We start from the raw sequence: 20,089 nt of genomic DNA on the forward strand, positions 1-20,089 counted from the left end.
AGAATGAAAACAACTTTACAGCTCAAACAAGACAGTTATTAACATAAGAATGAATAAAAGTGATTTTTATAGCATTATAAGCAGTGTTAAAGAGGTCATAGACTGCATTGTTTTATAATGTTTCCTGGGGTGTACTTATAATGTTAGTATGATTTTACATCAAAAAATGTCATAATTTAGAAATAAAAGGAGAGAATTTTGATTTGTAGGTGAACTAACCCTTTAACTTGGTGCTGTCCTCTGCAGGTCTGGTGGAGTGCTGTCAACCTACAGCATGACTGGCTTATTAATGACTCTTCATGTAAAACTGCAATATGAGAAAGCATTTTAATATTAAAAAAAAAATACTTATTTCACCTTTAAATCCTGGTTTTCCAGAGATCAGAAACAAAGCTCGCCCTCAGAGAACAGCCTGGGCAATCAAATTGCATGTGAGCTGTGTAATCCAAGTAAGCTGCAATCAAAACTATAATAGATTCCCAAGGCAAAAAGTTGTAATTGATTATCACTGCCTCTGATTTTCTCACCCTCAGTACAGTAGCTATTCTTCTTTTCACTTTAGTACCACCTACAGATGCAGTTTTTATCTCCCAAGGCCTCCATCTGCCACCCCAAGGACTGATGGGACGCATAGTGACACGGTCACCTCCTAAGGCACATCCCTCTCTCAACTGCAACAGCCTGTCAATATTCCTCGAGAAAGCTGTCAATCAAGCTGTCATCTGTCCAGACATGCAGACAATGTGTTGAGGAAGGGCAGAAACTGATGAATGATGGTGGGTAGGTGTCTCAGGCTGTGAAAATGATAATGAGGATTATGGCAAGTATGATTCATGAAGCAAAACGCTTCGACATCTGTCCAGCAAAATTATGTTTACCGTCTTGATCGGTAACAAATTGATAAAAAAAATAATAATAATAATTGGGAAAAACAATGGTAGCTTAAAATGCACTGATTTAAATGACAAAGTGTATTTATTTCAAAGTGCTTTGAGTTTAATGAGCTATTAAAGTAATGAATTAATTGCAATACTGAATTCTAATTCACTGACTAATCCTTCATGCTATAAATGAGACGGTTGAAGCTTTCATGTAACAAATACAAATTGTTCATTTTAGGCTGATTATATTGATTTACCTTGTGAAACATTCTTCAGGAAGATGAAACGTGTTGCTGTTCTCAATAAATCGCAGTCCTTTCAAACATACACACATAAACACAAAACATTCCAAAACACAATGGAGCTTAACCGTCGGGTTCTGGGAGTTAAAATCTCATTCTCTTTCTCCATAGAGAAATTGATTTTTAACAAGAACTTATAAACCCTTCAAGAATGACCTACCATGCGCTCTGAAGTTGTTAAGTGATGATATTGAAGACACTTCAGATTTCAATTTCATTTTTAAAACAGCTGAAATGCTGAAGTATATATATTCGTATTATAATTCATAGGGTAATTTTTTACTCGGATCATTCGGTAACACTTTACAATAAGCTCTCATTTGTTAAAGGTGCTACAGAGGATCTTTTCGTCGACCGAGAAAGCAAAGAAAGTTAGTGAGTTTTTGAAATGAGCGCATGCGTAAGAACAGCCCCCCTCCTTCACAGCTCATTTCCAGGGAACGCCTCCCAAAACTCGTACGTGAGTATTGGAACACGAGTGTTTACCACCGGCATTTGCTGTGTTACGCGATGATTGCGTAAACGATTTGCTGATGTTTTTAAGGTCCTACTTCGTGCACAGATGATGTATATTAATATTATTCCTTTCAGTGCACCTAATAAATAGTCTTTTATCAGTTAGTAAAGACAGTTTCAAGTAATATTGCAAAAATGCATAAAACATCCTCTGTAGCACCTTTAACATTAATGTATTAACTAACATGAACTAACAATGAGCAATACATGTTACAGTTTGTATTAATCTTTGTTAATGTTCGTTAATAAAAATCCAGTTGTTCATTGTTTGTTCATGTTAGTTCAATGTATTAACTAATGTTAACAAATACAACATTTGATTTCCATAATGTACTACTAAATGTTGAAATTAACATTAACTAAGATTGGTAACACTTTAGTTTAGGGTCCAGTTCTCACCATTAACTAGTTGCTTATGAGCATGCATAATGCTAGGATATTAGCTGTTTATTAGTACTTATAAAGCACATATTGATACCTTATTCTGCATGACCTTATTCTACTTTCCTAATCCTAACCAATTCCTACTCTATACCTAAATGTAACAACTACCTTACTAACTGTTAAAGGTGCTAAAGAGGATCTTTTCGTCGACTGAGAAACCAAAGACTGTTACTGAGTTTTTGAAATGAGCGCATGCGTAAGAACAACCCCCCTCCTTTCGAGGGAACGCCTCCTATCTCGTGCACTCGTATTGGAACACAAGTGTTTACCACCGGCATTCGCTGTGTTGTGTTAGTGGATTCATTATGTCGGACTCACCGCAGGTAACTCATAATCTGCAGTTGTTACTCCTGTCTCCTGACAAAAACATTGCATGCAGCGGCTGTAGAGTGTGGAAAGTTACTGGAGCGCGCAGCCGCGCTCGTCTCTCACAAGGAACGTCATGGCAGTGATTGACAAGCCAGAGGGCCAATCGTTTGATGATCGATGATCGCGTAAACGATTGGCTGATGTTTTTAAGGTCCTACCTCGTGCACAGATGATGTAAATTAATATTATTCCTTTCAGTGCACCTAATAAATAGTCTTTTATCAGTTAGTAAAGACAGTTTCAAGTAATATTGCAAAAATGTATAAAACAAAACATCCTCTTTAGCACCTTTAATAAGCAGTAATTATGAGTTTGAGGCAAAAGTTGTAGTTAATAGTTAATAGTGAGAATTGGACCTTAAACTAAAGTGTGATCCTAAGATTAATAAATGAGGTATTGCTCATGTAAACTAAAGTAGGTAACTAATATTTCTTAATGAAACCTTATTGTAAAAGTGATACTGATCATAGTGCTTCATGGGCTGTACCATTCATTTTATCAAGAAAAAAAGTACACTTTTATCTTTTCTTTTACTTCAAAATTGTTTTTAATATTTTTAATAATATTTAATATTTTAATATATATTTTGGAAATCCCTATGAGGAATATGAATGGGGAAAATATTTATGGAACCAAGACTGCTGATAAAGAGGGTGGTTGCTGTATGCTCTATACTGAGCCATGCTTATGGACAAATTGCAGGTTTTTTTTGTTTGTTAGTTTTTTTTGCTCATTTTATTGCCTGCCAGGTGAAAATTGTACATCTGATCAAAGTAATACGCACATGATTTCAATCATGCCTGTGGCACAATCAGTGTGGGTCAAGTTGCACTGTAAAGTGTAATACTTGGGGCTAGGAGGATGTTCAAAGCAAAGTGTGAATATCAGTAATTCATCAAAAAAATAAAAAAGGACAGCCAGCCAAAGATTTTTTAAGATAATTTCTATTCATTTATTTATCTACACAAAAAAATTTTCAAAAATATATTCAAATTTTTTTTTTTTTAAACATTGTAAAACATTTCAAGCCAAGTAAACAGTTTTAAAAAAATCCCCAAATATTTCATATGTAATAATAGTTTTCCACATGGTGTTCTCACATGTTTTTTCCCCCTAAAATATCCTGTACTAACATATCCTCTGAGAGAAAGTAAACTCTTTTAAAATGTAACACAATTAGGTTTAATTCAGCCTTTATGAATGACCAGACAGCTCCATATTGGACCAAAAATATATAAGCCTAACCTAATACAGCACAAGGGTGCAATACCACTGCTTTAGCCAATTATTCTGACACATATTGATAGAAAGAGACAGACAGAGTTGCTGTGCAACTGGAGAGATGAATTTAAGATGAACTGCAGAGGTATATGTAGTCAGTGTGTTCACTGCTAATCGTAGTGTCTTCATAATGGGGTTTTGACCTCTTGCAGATAGAGGGATATTGGGAAATAATGTGTAGTGTCTGTGACTCTGTATGTGTGTGTGTGTGTGTGTGTGTGTGTGTGTGTGTGTGTGTGTGTGTGTGTGTGTGTGTGTGTGTGTGTGTCCCTTAAAAAACATGTTCTCCCTCTGTAGTTCTGTTTACTTGAGGTCCTGGTCCTCTTAGTGTAATGTAAACTTTACCCACATATACATTCTTCATCACCGGAGTGTGCTAGGATCATATTGGAATGGGTCACAGCCTTTCAGGAATGTGAAAAAGACACAACGAGACATTATTCACACATTCAGACACTGTAGTCCAGTCCGTCTGGATGGCTATAGCTCCTGGAAGAAGGCCACTCTGGATTTGGTGCTCTGTAGAGTAAGCTGTGGAGAAGGATTGAAGAAGATTGAGAGGTGTAAAGATTTGTGCTAAGAAGTGCATCAGTTTCCACAAAAATATTAAGCAGCACAACTGTTTTCAACATTATAAAATATCATAATAAAATATAAGCAGTAGCACTAAATAAGCATATTAGAATGATTTCTAAAGGATCTAAATACATAAAATATGCTTTAATTAGGGTTGCCAATAGATTAAAATTAGCTTGATAAACCTCATTGCAGAACATTAAATGTCACTTTTTTATTATTTGCTAAAATTAGCCATTAACACTTTATAATAAGGTTTAAAATGCTAAAATCAGTTAATGCAACAAGCACAGAATCATGAAAAACAATGAACAATACTTTTACAGCATTTTAATGTTAATTTACAAGCACTAATATAGTGTATTATGTATTATAATGTATTATGAACAAACTATGGAAGCTTGTTTCCACCACAGATTAAAGAAATAAAAGGTAACTGCAACTTTTTCTCTCAAAATTCAGACTTTTGTTTCTTAGAATTTTGAGAACCTGGCATTGCAAGGGGGAAAAATGCATAATTGAGATATAAACATACAATTATAAATGTGGTAATTGTGACTAATTGTGAAGAGTACAAATTGTGAGAACAAGTGTCACAAAAGTCCTGAAATGTGAGATATAAACTAGCAATTGCAAGACAAAAAGATAGTCGCATTACCAATTTTATTTTTGTCAAAAACAAGCTTCCATAACTAACATGGATTAACAATAAAAATAGTATATTTATAATTGCATTAATTAAACTGAAAACAAATAATTGTTGTTCAGTGTTAGTTTATGATACCTAATGCATTAACTGATAACTAACTAATGTGTGTATATATGAAGTTTGCGTATTAACCATGTTAAATTCAATGAGGTTAAATCTCTTCATACTTGTTTTAACTTGGGTAGGCATCATTTTTTATTATTTATGCTCATGCCATGAGAAACATTAGACATGTATGACACATTCAATACCTCAGAGTCATGCAGAATTCATAGCGAGAGAGAGAGTGAAAGAGAGCGAGCAGTGTGTGTCTCTGATCAGCTGTCACTAGCCTGTGTGAGCTCACTGACGGTGATGTTTAAAGACACTTTAAGACAGAATCCCTTATGAAACACTGGCGCAAAACAAACAAGAAGAGATGGAAGAGACACACAGAGATGGGAAAATGATGAAATTAATGCTACAGTGCCCTCCACAATTATTGGCACCCTTATTAATTATGAGCAAAAGCAGCTGTGAAAATAAATCTGCATTGTTTATCCTTTTGATCTTTCATTCAAAAAAATTCACAAAATTCGATCCTTTCATTTAAAGAAAAGAATTGAAAGTGGGGGGAAACTCACATTATGAAATGTTTTTCTCCAAAACACGTCTGCCACAATTACTGGCAGCCTTTTATTCAAAACTTTTTGCAACCTCCTTTTGCCAAGATAACAGCTCTGAGTCTTCTTCTATAACGCCTGATGAGTTTGGAGAACACCTGACAAGAGATCAGAGACCATTCCTTCATGCAGAATCTCTCCAGAACCTTCAGATTCCAGCTCTATGTTGGTGCTTCTTCTCTTCAGTTCACTCCACTCATTTTCTTTAGGGTTCAGGTCAGGGAACTGGGAAAACCATGGCAGAAGCTTCATTTTGTGCTCAGAGACACAATTTTGTGTTGGTTTTGATGTTTGTTTTGGATCATTGTCCTGATGTAAGATCCAACCATGGCTCATTATAGGATTTCTAGCAGAAGCGGTCAGGTTTTGATTTTTTTTAATCTGTTGGTTCCAGCAGTAGATTTAACCGTGGGCATGGGGTAATTTTTATCCATGTGTGCACCAAACCCATCTGGTGGGTTTGCTGCCAAAAAGCTATTTTTTTTAGTTTCCTCTGACCATAGAAGCCAGTCCTGTTTGAAGTTCCATTCATGTCTGATAACTGAATATGCTGGAGTTTGTTGTTTGATGAGGATTTTTCTTGAAACCCTCCCGAACATCTTGTGGGGATGTAGGTGCTGTTTGATAATTTTTTGTAGGCTTTCTGAGACTCGAGTCTCAACTAATCTCTGCAATTCTCCAGCTGTGATCCTTGGAGAGTCTTTGGCCACTCAAACTTTCCTCCTCACCACACATTAGGACGATTTAGACACACATCCTCTTCCAGGCAGATTTGTAACATCTTTAGTTGATTGGAACTTTTTAATTATTTCCCTGAAGGTGGAAATTGGGATTTTCAATGCTTTAGCTATTTTCTTACAGCCACTTTCTATTTTGTGTCGCTCAACAATCTTTTTCTGCACATCAGAACTATGTTCTTTGGTTTTTCTCATTGTGATGAATGATTAGGGGAATTTGGCATTTGTGTTTCCTCATGTTTATTCTCCTGTGGAACAGGAAGTCATGGCTGGACAATTTCATGTTCATGATCACCCTGGTGTTAAAAAATGTAAATGTGAATGGGAATATACTTCAGAGATATTTTAGTCATAAGAATTACTAGGGGTGCCAATAATTGTGGCCAACATGTTTTGGAGAAAAACATTTATTTCATAATGTGAGTTTCCCCCCACTTTCAACTGTTTTCCTTCAATGAAAGGTTAGAATTTTGTGATTTTTTTTTAATGAAAGATCAAAAGGATAAACAATGCAGATTTATTTTCACAGCCGCCTTTGCTCATATTTACTAAGTGTGCCAATAATTGTGGAGGGCACTGTATATGAAGATGGTTCATTTCTGCTTCATTAATGAATCATTTTGCAGGGATTTAAGACACAAGTACTCTCACCCTGAAACACTCCAATCTGCTCAGTGGTTACCACACATGCTTCAGACACCTTGACATATAAATGTCTCTGCTAGGACAACTGTGTAAACCTGAGGAGAACGGACTTCAAACATCCACTAAATATTGCCTTGAGACCAATTGGTTGGAAGTAATTGCAAAAATGCCTCAGAAAAGTGCATTTGGAGTGCAAACGCTGAAATTCATATTCGTTATACGCCACTGATAACGGCCAGAAATTGCAGTCGCGTAACGTCTACTGGCAAGTGAAAGTACAGAACCTTTGCGGCCTCCAGCAATTTAATCACTGTCAGTATGAACATGGTGATGACTTTAAGGAATTACATTTTATATTTGTCATTTTTTTTATCCAAAGCAGCTACCAGCACACTATCTACAGGAACAATCAGTTCGGCCACTGTTAGAGAAACTGGGCAACACTCATAGAGCTTCTCTGAATCGAAGACTTTTTGGGCCAGACCAGATCAGAAAAGTAAAGTTAGTTTTCTAAAAAAGATTTAGTATAATTTTTTTTTTACAGATGCCATTTGGTTTGACATTTGGTATAATATTTAATACAATGACATTCAGACATGTTTAAGTACAGCTTATATGTACAATACTTTTTGGAAAACAGTTCACTCACTATCAGTCAAAAGTTTGGATTCTGGATTTTTTTTGTGGTTTTGAAAGATGTTATGCTCACCAAGACTGCATTTATTTGATCAAAAATTGTGAATATTATTGAAATTTTAATATTTTAAACAATTTATTTCTAACGGCAATGCTGAATTTTCAGCATCATTACTCCAGTTTTCATTGTCACATGATCCTTCAGAAATCATTCTAATATGCCGATTTGATGCTCAAGAAACAATTTTTTATTATTATCAGTTGTGCTGTTTGATATTTTAGTGGAAACTGATGCATTTTTTTAATTCCTTGATGAATAGAAAGTTCAAAAGAGCAGCAATTATTTAAAATGGAAATCTTTTGTAACATTATAAATGTATTTACTGTCACTTTTGATTGCAGTGATTTCTTAAAAAAAAAAATAATAATAATAAAAACACTGCCACCAAACTTTTGAATGGTAGTGTATGATTGGAAATTTTGTAACCTTTATATAAGTAAACACGTTTAAAAAAAAAAAAAAATCAATTTCTTGCTAAAAACACGAGAAAAAAAAAAAACTTCATCAACATTAATGCTTGGGGTCTCTGCAAGTCTCTGCAAGACGACCTATCACGCCCGTTTTCACAAGATGTAATATAAGTCTCTGGTGTCTCCAGAATGTGTCTGTGAAGTTTCAGCTCAATGATCACAGATCATTTATTATAGCTTGTCAAATTTGCCCCTTTTTAGGTGTGAGCAAAAACATGCTGTTTTTGTGTGTTCCCCTTTAAATGCAAATGAGCTCCTGCTCCCCGCCTGCTTTCCAAAAGAAGGCGGAGTTTTAACAGCTCACGCTTTGGTTGCTCAACAACAACAAAGCTGGAGAATCGCAAGCAGCCAAAATGAGGATCGTCAGTAAAGGTGTTCAGCCTTACATTCTTCAAACCGAAGTCGACACTGATGGAGAGACTCAGGAAGAAGTTACAACTTTTAGAATGCAACTGGACATTTCTGAATGGTTAGTGGATAAATTTATGTAGTTGTTGTGGAGTTGATTCAACTCATAAACTAGCATGTGCCATCATGTTCATCTTTTGTGCAAATCCAGCATTGAATTGACCATTTGTGAAGCAGTCCGACGTAAAATGACAGCATGGCAACAACTCTTCCTCTTCTCTAAACAGCCCAACATGGCCTCACCCTCTTTGTTGCGTGTTCCCGGGGGCAGGGATTATGTAAATTTTGGGGTTTGTGATGTCACCAACCCAGGAAAAAGCTTGCTGTAGTCCATACCAGCTGTTTGTTGTATAAAAAAAAAAAAAAAAAAAGCAATTTCTGTAAAAGAAAATATCTCCCTTTGCATTGAAATTTGAGCGTTATAACTTTGCAGATGTTTATTCTCAAACAGCAACACTACACACTAACTAAAGTTAAAAAAGTGAAATCATAATCAAGGACCCCTTTAATCAACTTAACTTATCCATAATTCAGTACAATTAACAAAGGAATGCTTGGACACTTGCGTGCCACCACTTCAATGGGGATTTTGATATATTGCCGCATAAACGCATTCAGGGAACAGGTGAGACTGTCAGTGCATTAAGGCACTCTCACTACATCTCTGTCCCTCAGGCTATAGCTAGCAGCAGGACACACCAGGCTATGGAGAAAGTACAGCCACGGCCATTAATCATTCCACCAGCGTGACCTGGAAAGTCAGCGACCCTTGTCACTTGTTCCAAGGACCAGTGCTCAAACTACCTGAGCAACAGTGATTTACAATGAGTTGGACAGTGTCCCGATACAGGCTTCCAATGCGAGCCCAACATCGGCTAAGAAAACAACAGCTGTCAACGGGAGTAAGACCGAGTTGGATTTTCTAGTTGCTGTTAGCGTGAGAGCTGTAAAACCGTTCCCCCAAAGTGTCTAGCTCGATTTGCTCAAGCTCCGCTTCAATTAGACAATCACATCAAGGCAGAATGACTGAACACACGGAGGACACTCCATCCGTCCAAACAACCGATCACAACACAGGAATCAATTAGCGTAGGGCTAACGAGACAATTTCACACACTGCAGGAAAGGGTTCTATGTCTAAAATGGAGCTTTTAATCTACCATTTTATAAGGCTTGATGAAAAAGTAGCTGAACCCTTTCAGAAGATGATGAATAAATTAACTTTGGATTACTGGTGCACGGTGGCATGACTAACAGTACGATTAGGATCATATTTCATAGGAACTAGCCCTTCTGAGAAATGGTACTACAACACAGACTCAGAAGAGTTTAGTAAACCTGCACTTCCATTTTCAAAATTTTTTCCCATCTCAGGCACAAGTTCCAATGTTTCAACATTAAGAATATGGAAACATTATAGAGCTACTTGCTGCAACAAGCACTTCTGTAGGTTGTAAGAAGCGGAACTTGAAGTTATTTAAGTGTTGGACTACATTTTTTTTAAAGAATTCAAATCTGAAGAGGAGGTCATACTTCAGTGTCTTTGCTGCTTCAGTATATGATGATTTTAAGAAACTCCATTTCATTTTTAAGTGACATCTCCAAAGCAACTGACAAACTGTTTAACTCTCCAATTCACAGAGTTTCTCAACAGAGTTTGAAATTAATGCATTTCAGTTACCATATAGGGCCAAATTCATGAAACATTCTTAAGAATTAAATTCTTATTAACTGCAATTTCCATGTTATTTTCCAACTTAGGAATAAAGCTAAGAGTATTTTATACCCCCAAAAACAAAACATCTTTTTTTCTTAACAGTGTTCTAAAAGCAAAACTTGAGAAAAAATTTAATTCCTGATAATAATGTTCTTAAAATCATCGTAACTAACCTGTTATAAATATTTTTTTTTACCTTTTATGTCTTTATTGCATATGACAGTATAGAGCAGGGGTATTCAATTAAAGTTCCAAGAGGTCCGGTCTCTATAGTTCCTTCCCAATGGAGGTCCAGACAATACTTTTATGGAACGGTTATACATTTTCACCAGGGCAGCTGTAGCACTTTGTAAAAGAAAAAATCCTAAACACTCAAAATAGTCATCAAAGGTGAGAATTTTGGGCCCCGAGAGCTAAAGCAATGAAGTCTAAGAATTTTTACCAATATTTACCCAAAAAAGTAAATATTTCTCTCAACTGGATATGAATATAAAAAGGTTAGATCAGATGTTTTATCAGGCTATTATTTTTTCTTTTCTTTTCTTCTCTTTTATTTTCTACATTTAGACACCTACGTGTATAGCACATAGAAGGCCTTGGGACTGAGAAAACATACTAGGGGTGTAAGGTTTACTTAGTATGGACTATTTTTATAATTTGCTCAAAGTAATAAACTACTAAAAACAAACAACATACATAATCTAATAATCAAAACTCTCATAATGATCACAAAAAGTTAACTAGTAATTTCAAAGTGTTTAAAGTGTATAACAGATAAAAATAATTTTATTTGCTGCAATCTAATTTTCTGCAGTGTTTTAGCAAAAGTATCTATTTTGCTGCTCACCATGTTTCTGCTACTGTTGTTAAAATAACTGCAACATCTGCAGCTCTTAACGTGGCCCTTTATGTCTTTAGCGGGAGAGAGAAGCAACACACAGGGAACGGAAAGGGCTTGAATGAAGCGCGTTTGGCTCTAGATAAAAATATTAGAGGATGAAGCGCTGAAAGATAGTTACTGTAAATGACCCTGACTACTTGTTTAAATTTTTATACCACAGTATCTTAAAATATTTATAATACACAGAACATTAAACAAAACAACAAAACAAAAAAACAAAACAAAACAACAACAACAACGGCTAACTAATGAACTCCCATTTTCTTTGCTCTTAGTATGAGTATTACGGTAATCTGAACTGCACTTCGGAACATTCTTACGAACTTCTTAGTATTTAACTTCTGAGCCCAGATGTGTAACCACTACCCTACATACATGCAGATAACAAATATGAAAAAAATATGGAGTCTTAATACAGCTCAGGGACTTTGGAGCCAGCAGCTGTTTTTAAGCGGGCGCAGAAGGTTTGAATACAGCTCGCAACATTTCCCAATCCTATTTCCCACTACTTTCCTGTCGTCTCTCCACTATTATTTAAACAAGTGATGAAAGGCAAAGTATTAAAGAAAAAAAGAGACAGAACTCATTTGCATTTTTAACAGTCTCAGACAGGGGTGTCCAAACCTGCTCCTGGAGGGCTACTGTCCTGCAGAGTTTAGCTCCAGCCTTTATTAAACACCTGAAACCAGCTAATCAAGGTCTTCAGACTCACCAGAAACTTCCAGGCAAGTGTGTTGGAGCTGGTTGGAGCTAAAATCTGCAGGAACTGCTGGTCTAAACACCTTGTATCACATGTCTGGCTTTGTGAAGTATGCATTTAACACACCTTTTTAAAGTTGCTCTGCTTGCTGGTGCCTTTCTCAGCATTCTCATTATGTAGGATGTCTAGAGGTGTTTCTCGGTCCTTTAGCTTTAATGACTCAATCTCGGTCTTCAGTTCATTCAGCTGCTCCTGAAGGTGTTTGCTTTTCTCCAAATACTCGACCCTGCCAAAGAAGACAGACACATCCTGTAACAAACCTACTCTCTGGGTTTCCATCTGTTTTAAGGCCAAATTAAGCATGAAAAACTCCTCCACATGAGTGAAATATCATACTGAGATGATGCGCATTTGGAAGCTATCTTGTGGAAACCGGATATGTTTTTCAAGATTCTTTAATGAATAGAAAGCTCAAAATAACAGCATTTATTTAAATAGAAATCTTTTGTAACGTTGTAAATGTCTTTATTGTGCATGTATGCTGGATAAAAGTATTAATTTACTGCCCCCAAACTTTTGAATGGTAGTGTATTTCATGCACTGAGAACAGGCATAGATTTTCATGAAAACGATCATTAAGATCATGATTAATTGGACAATCAATATTTTCTAAGAACCGCAGTACTATATTCTCATAAATCACCTTCTTATTGACTGTCAAACTGAAAGTCATTGGTCATTTTTTTTTAATTTTGTAAAAAAAAAAACAACAACAACAAAAAAAAACAAGTCAGTAGGGAATCTTATCACTTAAAAACTAATCCACTATTCAGTTGAGCATCAGCAGAGAGGACAAACACGGGTTCAGTTGATGTAACTGGTTCAAAAGGTGTGGACAGATGTGACAGAAGCAGAGAGACTGATCAGGATGGACTGATGCCTGAAATGGGCTGCACTAACTTTTCTTTTTCAATCTCCATGGACAGACGTTTCATGTCAGTGTCTTTGAAGTCAAAACTCAGGTTCTCCATGCTGAAGTTGAAGTTAGTTCCATCAGGAGGAAGAGCGTTGGCAGACAACGGCACAGGCTGAGCAGTGAACAAGAAAAAGAAGAAGAAAAAACATGTTTAAATGAGCTTATTGAGCTTAATAAAAGATCAAATGTACACATAGTAACAAAAAAAAAAAAAAAAACGGAGAACTGTACCAAATATATCAGTATTAAAACACTAATGCTTTTTAACAGCTTTACAAAGTGAAACAGGACATTCAATAAGAAAAAAATATCATTATACAGTCATGTATAACAAATGAATTTCATGATTTTCCTTATCAGGGCAGAGTAGAAACAAAAACATCTGGTCCTATGCAGGTATTACATTTTGGAAAATAAAACCTCAGATGAACAAATCATGACATATCACACTGTGTCATTATTTGTTTATCAAAAATTAGGCCAAAATGGATGACAAACTTAGGGCACCCTTACTGTTAACATACGATAAGACACTGCTAATCAAATACATTTGATTAACTGATCATCAGCAAGTGTAAGAACCTATATAAAAAGCTGAAGTTTTGGCAGTTTGCTGGTCTGGAGCCTTCAGGTGTGTTAACACAATGCCAAGGAGGAAAGACATCAGCAATGATCTTAGAAAAGCAATTGTTGCTGCCATCAATCTGGGAAGGGTTATACGCCCATTTCCAAACTATTTGAAGACCGTCATTGTACAGTGAGGAAGATTAATCAGTGGAAGACATTCAAAACAGACACCAATCTTCCCATGAGTGGAAATTTCACCCCAAGATCAGACTGTGTAATGCTCAGAGAAACTGCAGACAACCCAAGAGCTACACCTCAGACTCTACAGGCCTCAGTTAACATGTTACATGATAAAGTTCAAGGCAAACACTTCATACCAAAAGTCAAGCATGCTGGTGGAGGGCTGATGATTTTTAGCTTGTTTTGTACCCAGAGGCCCTGGGCACCTCACAATTACTGAGTCGACCATGAACTCCTCTGTATACCAAAGTATTCTAGAGTCAAATGTGAGACCATCCATCTGACAGCTAAAGCTTGGACAAAATTGGGTCATGCAGCTGGACAATAATCTAAAGATCACAATCAAATCTACACTGGCCCAGTGAAAGTCCAGACATCATTCCAACTAAAAAGCTGTGGCGAGAGCTGTGCATTAACAAATGCCCACAAACCTCAAACTGGAGCAATGTTGTAAAAAAAAGAATGGTCCAAAATCCATGTTTTTTTCCATCTTGGCAGGGTTTTTTTGTTTGTTTTTTTTGCTAAATAAATAATGACATGGTGTGATATGTAATGTGTTTTTGTTCATCTGAGGTTTTATTTTTCAAATTTTAAGACCTGCCAAGCACTAGATGATTTTTTTAGGAAGCTTCAGGGTAAAAGAAAAATGCACTCCAAAATTCTCAGTAAGATATCAATACCCGGAGAAAGTGGCAATGCTCTAAAACGCCTGGATTTTTAAGTGGTCGAACAGATCTAACATTAGCCACCCATAGAGAGAGCTAATGTTTAAAATTATACGCTGACCTCCAGTCACCCCTTAACTCACTGTGCATGTAAAATACGCAGATATGAGCTGCCTGTGGGATTTTTAAGAGTATCCACAGAGCTTTAAAACAGCAGAAGCGCTCAGCTTCCAAGTGCTTAGGCCAATAATTAGGAACATTGTTGTAATAGCCCTGAAATGCAGTTTCCAGGTAGAAAAACATCCTCTTTGGGGCATTTAAATAGAAAAAACTAATTTTCTGACCTCAATTATATCCATTATCCACATAAAAGGCTTAGGACAATCCCTCAATAGTCGTGCATTTGAATCAGATATGAAGTGCACTCAGTCATCATGTGCATTCAAAGCAGGTGGATATTCACAATGCATTTAATGGAGGTCTCCAAGTTAACTGCAGTCTCTCACTATCAGTTTCCATTTAAATAGCCAGACTTTTGAACTCATTTGTAATCCAATTCCGAAAAGCATTACAACCATGCCAAGCTATTCTCGGGGCCCTATAGGGCTCCTTAACCATTTTTTTAAGTTGGACAGCTTAATATGAATATAAATATTCCTTCTAGATTGCATTAGGGTGGTTATTGCAAGGCTAAAACACTCTCGAAGGTTTCCCTGGATGAGAAGGGAAAGTTTTCTCGCAAGTAATGGAATGGTTGTCTGATGCAACTTTTATTTAAATAAATTATCTTGACAGTGACAAATGGCCAAGAGGCTAAATCAGACTAGCGTAAAAACTGTGCAGAGTTTAAACCCTTTTTCTCTTAGAGATAAAATTGGACTGGCTCCGGACTCCAGGCTGATTTAGAATGACAAGCGTTGATGTAACGTCATCGGAGGAGATGTTGAAGAACACCGTGGGGGGAGTGTTTTGGTAAGGGATCGGTGATTACCGAATACGGTGATTTGCTGGTGATCTCCAGTAGTTTGTTTTTGGCTTTGCGCTCCGATTCTCTAGCCTCCTGCAGGTCCTGTTTCAGCTGGTCGGCCTCCTTCGCCCTGCAGAGAATAGATGCATGGGGTAACTCATTCAAGGTTAGAACCCTTTGAAGTGGACACAGTACTGGGATCTCCAAAGCACAAATTCAGCTGGAAATGGAAAAATGGATGCTCACATCTGCAGAAAATTGAGACTTTCACAGGCACCAAATCAAACAGCTATCACAGCATGAACACCAACAGAGAGCCACATACTAAGTTAAGGCCCAGTAGATGGGTTCAAGAAGGCCATCAGCATATATCCAGCTGTGAGAGGAAGCTGTGGTCCGTCTATCATAGTGCATGGTCACATACCGAGTTCTGAGTGACTATATAACAGCAGATAAATAATAGGTGTAACTTGCTTTTAGCCAATTCTTTTAATCCAGACTGTTTTTAAAAAAAACAAAAAAACTTTAGTGTAAGAATAAACAGACTTGAGGCAAAAAAATAAAATTAAAATTAAAATAAGTGAATGGTGAGCAGTGCTTCACCTTGCCATAATGTCATCATCATGATATAGGATGTTGCTAGGGTCTTCTGGGTGGTTGCTTAGGTGCTCTTTCAGGCCAGTATTTTTAAAGTAACATTTATATAGTATTTTAGTATTTATTAAAGGGTTAATTGACCCAAAAATTCTGTCACTAATTACTTACCCTCATGTCGTTCCACCCCCGTAAGACCTTCATTCATCTTATGAACACAAATTAATATATTTTTGCTAAAATCCGATGGCTCAGTGAGGCCTGCATTGCCAGCAAGATAATTGACACTTTCAAATGCCCAGAAAGCTACTAAAGACATATTTAAAACAGTTCATGTGACTATAATGGCTCAACCTTAATGTTATGAAGCAACGAGAATACTTTTTGCGTGCTAAAAAAACGATTTTATTCAACAATATCTAGTGATGGGCGATTTCAAAACACTGCTTCATGAAGCTTTATGAATCTTTTGTTTCGAATCAATGGTACGGAGCATGTATCAAACTGCCAAAGTCACGTAATTTCAGTAAACAAGGCTTCGTTATGTCATAAGTGTTTCAAAACGTTTCGAAATTTCAATGGTTCATGTGACTTTGGCAGTTTGATACACGCTCTAAACCACTGATTCGAAACAAAAGATTTGTAAAGCTTTGTTTTTTTTAATTAGTTTATCAATTTATCATTCATTTTAGTTTAGTCATTTTTGTACTTCAACTTAAACATTTATTTCAGTTGTGTTTTATTTCAGCTTTATTTCAATTAACTAAAACAATTTTAAATAGCTTAATAAAATTTTTTATTAATATTTCTATATAACTTTATATTTTCAGAAAAGAATGATAAGAAAAATAGTACCCACTCGGCTACTCAAAAGATGACAAACAAAACAAATAAACAATAAAATAAAAGTTAAAAAAAAAAGCTTTTCAAACACAATAAAAAGGTATTTTATCATTTAACCATTGGTGCACCACTAAATATTATGTGTTATTTAAATAACACCATGACAAGCAGCCATTATTAAAAGCCTTATTAAAGAATATACAAATATTTACACTGAATATGCGTGTGATATTACCTCCTTTCAGACTCTTCTGCCATCTTGAGTGCAAGCATCTCAGCTTCTAGCATCTTCTGTTCCATTAATCTCTTCTCCTCCTCAGTGCGAATAGCTGTCACCTTTATAGAGAATAATTCAGTGCATGATCAGTCCTCATTGGTCCTAAATGATCTTCTATGAGCAGATGATGCTCACTAACCTTAATACGCTGCATCTCCTGTTCAGCCTCGGCTGCTTTCTGAGCCAACAGCTTGGCCTCCTCCTCAGCGATTTGTGCCTTCTCCGCCAACAGATCTGCTGTCTCCTCCGAACGTAACTGAGAACATAGAGATGGCACACTTTGCACAGATGCACATTTGTAATTCTGCTTCATACGATTCCCTTGTTGATTAACTGCATTAGATGGTAAAAGTTCAGCATATTACAGCAACTTTTGCTGTTTTACACATTTCCAAACCATTTGTGTACCAGTTCACAAAAAACTGTTACATAAAGCTCAGTCTAACATATTTACGTCATTTGCATCAGAAATCGTGTCACTAGGTCATTCTTTTCTTCCCTAAATATATCTCTCAAAACATCTACTTTCGGAAGGGAAAGTGAAAAAAACTTTATAAATATTTGAGAGCACGAGAGAAAGAGAACTCAGGACTGGCAAGGATATAAAACTCACTGATAAAAAATAATAAGACCTGTGCTATTCTGAGCTCTGCCAGAAAATGATTTGAATTAGCGTTATGCTGAGCATGGATGGTGAACTATTAGGAAAAATGCATACATCACTGGTTCTCAGACTGATATCAGTTCAAAAGCAGCAAAGACAAATTTCTTCTGTTTGCAAGAGCCGAAATGCCCTCAGAATGTGCACTGAACATTGAGTATTAAAAGTGAAGAGATAAAAAAGAAATATAGCCTTAGAAATATTATTATATATAATAATAAATGTATTAATATTTAGGTGGGATGGGTCGCAAAAAACTAAGATTTACAAATTAAAACTAAGACTTTAAAGTGGCCAAAAAAGTAAACATCTGTAAATGTTCAGATTTCTGTTTAGAATATCACTTGTTACTGATCGTTATGAATTTTGTCATACATTTTATAATAATCATACTAATATAAATAATTTTTTATTGTTAAAGGGGTCCTTGATTATGATTTCACTTTTTTAATTTTAGTTAGTGTGTAATGTCTCTGAGTATAAACAACATCTGCAAAGTTACGACGCTCAAAGTTCAATGCAAAGGGAGATATTTTCTTTTACAGAAATTGCTTAAGTAATACAACAAACGGCTGGAAGGGACTACATAGAGCTTCCTTCTGGGTTGGAGACATCACAAACCCAAAAATTTACATAAATCCTCTCCCCGGGAACACACAACAAAGGGGGTGAGGCCATGTTGGGCTGTTTAGAGAAGAGGAAGAGTTGTTGTAGTAGAGTGTTGTTGTCATGCCATCATTTCACACTGGACTGCTTCACAAACGAGAGTCAATTCAACGCTGGATTTGCACAAAAGATTAACATGACGAAACGTGCTAGTCGATGAGTTGAATCAACTCCATAGCAACTACATACATTTATCCACTAACCATTCAGAAACATCCAGTTTCATTCTAAATGTTCGGTTTGAACAATGTAAGGTTGAACACTGTTACTGACAATCGTCATTTTGGCTGCGTGAGATTCTCCAGCTTTGTTGTTGTTGAGCAACTGAAGCGTGAGCTGTTAAAGCTCCGCCCTCTTCTGGAAAACGGTCTGGGAGCAGCAGCTCATTTGCATTTAAATGGACACATACAAAAAAAAATGGCATGTTTTTACTCACACCCAAATAAGGGCAAATTTGACAAGCTATAATAAATGATGTGTGGGGTATTTTGAGCTGAAACTTCAGAGACACATTCTGGGGACACCAGAGACTTATATTACATCTTGTGAAAGGAGCATTATAGGTACCCTTTAATAAGAATAATTATTAGTCATTTTATGTATAAATGATTTATATTTTATATAATTATTATTATCATTATTACCACAACATAAATATTAAAAAAGCAGTATGAGGCTCATGCACGTGGGCTGAGTACATACCGAAGTGCTCTGGCAAGCACTGAAACGATTAGGGAAAGTATATTTAGTGTGGGTGATGTTTTAGTTTCTCACCAGTGCTTCATTGGCCATGTGAGCTTCGTCCTGTAACTGAATCAGTCTCCTCTCCAGTTCATCACGAGCTCTTTCTGCCTCCTCACGCAATTGTTTCTCCCTCTCCAGCCTCTGCCGTTCCATCTACAGAGAGGTGCAAAAAGCTCATCTATAATTCACCAGGATTGCAGCACTGCTAAATGGGTTTAGTGGATCACAAATCCAGCACCTGGTTAAAGGTGCCTGAAGGTGCAACAGGAAAATCAATGCATTTGGTGACCATGAAGTCTTAAGATTTACTAGCGAGGGAGGATTTGGCTGACACTTCCCAAGCTCTCTAAAGTAAGACGATGGTTTTCCAAAACTGTAATCATTTATAGGAATATTTATACATATACACTGCCGTTCAAAAGTTTGGGATCAGTAACACCATGCTATAACCAGACCAGATGCGATAAGATTCTAGCGACAGGCAATTTTTCTGTTCACATCAGAAGTGATGCGACTATGAGTCAAAAAATCCCAGCCAATCAGAATCGCGTGTGGGTGGGCTCTCTCTGCAAGTGCATTGCACTAGTAACAAAATGAATACAGTAGGTCATATAAATTATATTAAAGGAAACAAGAACATTTAAACTATCAACTCAATGTGAACAAACAAGTGATTTCTATGACAAAAACTGTTTCAGTCATTCAGTATGTATTTTTAATAATGTTAAAATGGTGTCATGTACTTATTTTGTTGCGAGAGTTATGTCATGTCTGGTGTGGACAGACAAACAGCTTGTTGCCGGAATGTTATCGCATTGCATCTGGTTAGGGCACTGTTACAATGTTACAAAATATTTCTTTTTCAAATAAATGC

General features: G+C 36.4%; 1 protein-coding gene across 3 annotated transcripts in view; it reads right to left on the reverse strand.

Moving 5' to 3' along the window:
• Positions 1 to 3,973: 3,973 nt before the first annotated feature.
• nf2a (NF2, moesin-ezrin-radixin like (MERLIN) tumor suppressor a) overlaps positions 3,974 to 20,089 on the reverse strand; it is a 48,481-nt gene continuing 32,365 nt past the window's right edge. For all 3 annotated transcript variants that reach the window (XM_067406062.1, XM_067406064.1, XM_067406063.1), the window contains 7 exons: positions 19,246 to 19,368; positions 17,284 to 17,400; positions 17,103 to 17,203; positions 15,455 to 15,560; positions 12,976 to 13,103; positions 12,142 to 12,301; positions 3,974 to 4,324 (listed from right to left, as the gene is read on the reverse strand). In XM_067406062.1, coding sequence (XP_067262163.1) covers positions 4,274 to 4,324; positions 12,142 to 12,301; positions 12,976 to 13,103; positions 15,455 to 15,560; positions 17,103 to 17,203; positions 17,284 to 17,400; positions 19,246 to 19,368 — 786 coding nt within the window. In that variant the 3' untranslated portion in view covers positions 3,974 to 4,273. The remainder of the gene's footprint in view (positions 4,325 to 12,141; positions 12,302 to 12,975; positions 13,104 to 15,454; positions 15,561 to 17,102; positions 17,204 to 17,283; positions 17,401 to 19,245; positions 19,369 to 20,089) is intronic.

Source organism: Chanodichthys erythropterus, chromosome 13 (assembly GCF_024489055.1).
Source record: "Chanodichthys erythropterus isolate Z2021 chromosome 13, ASM2448905v1, whole genome shotgun sequence".
NCBI lineage: Eukaryota > Metazoa > Chordata > Actinopteri > Cypriniformes > Xenocyprididae > Chanodichthys > Chanodichthys erythropterus.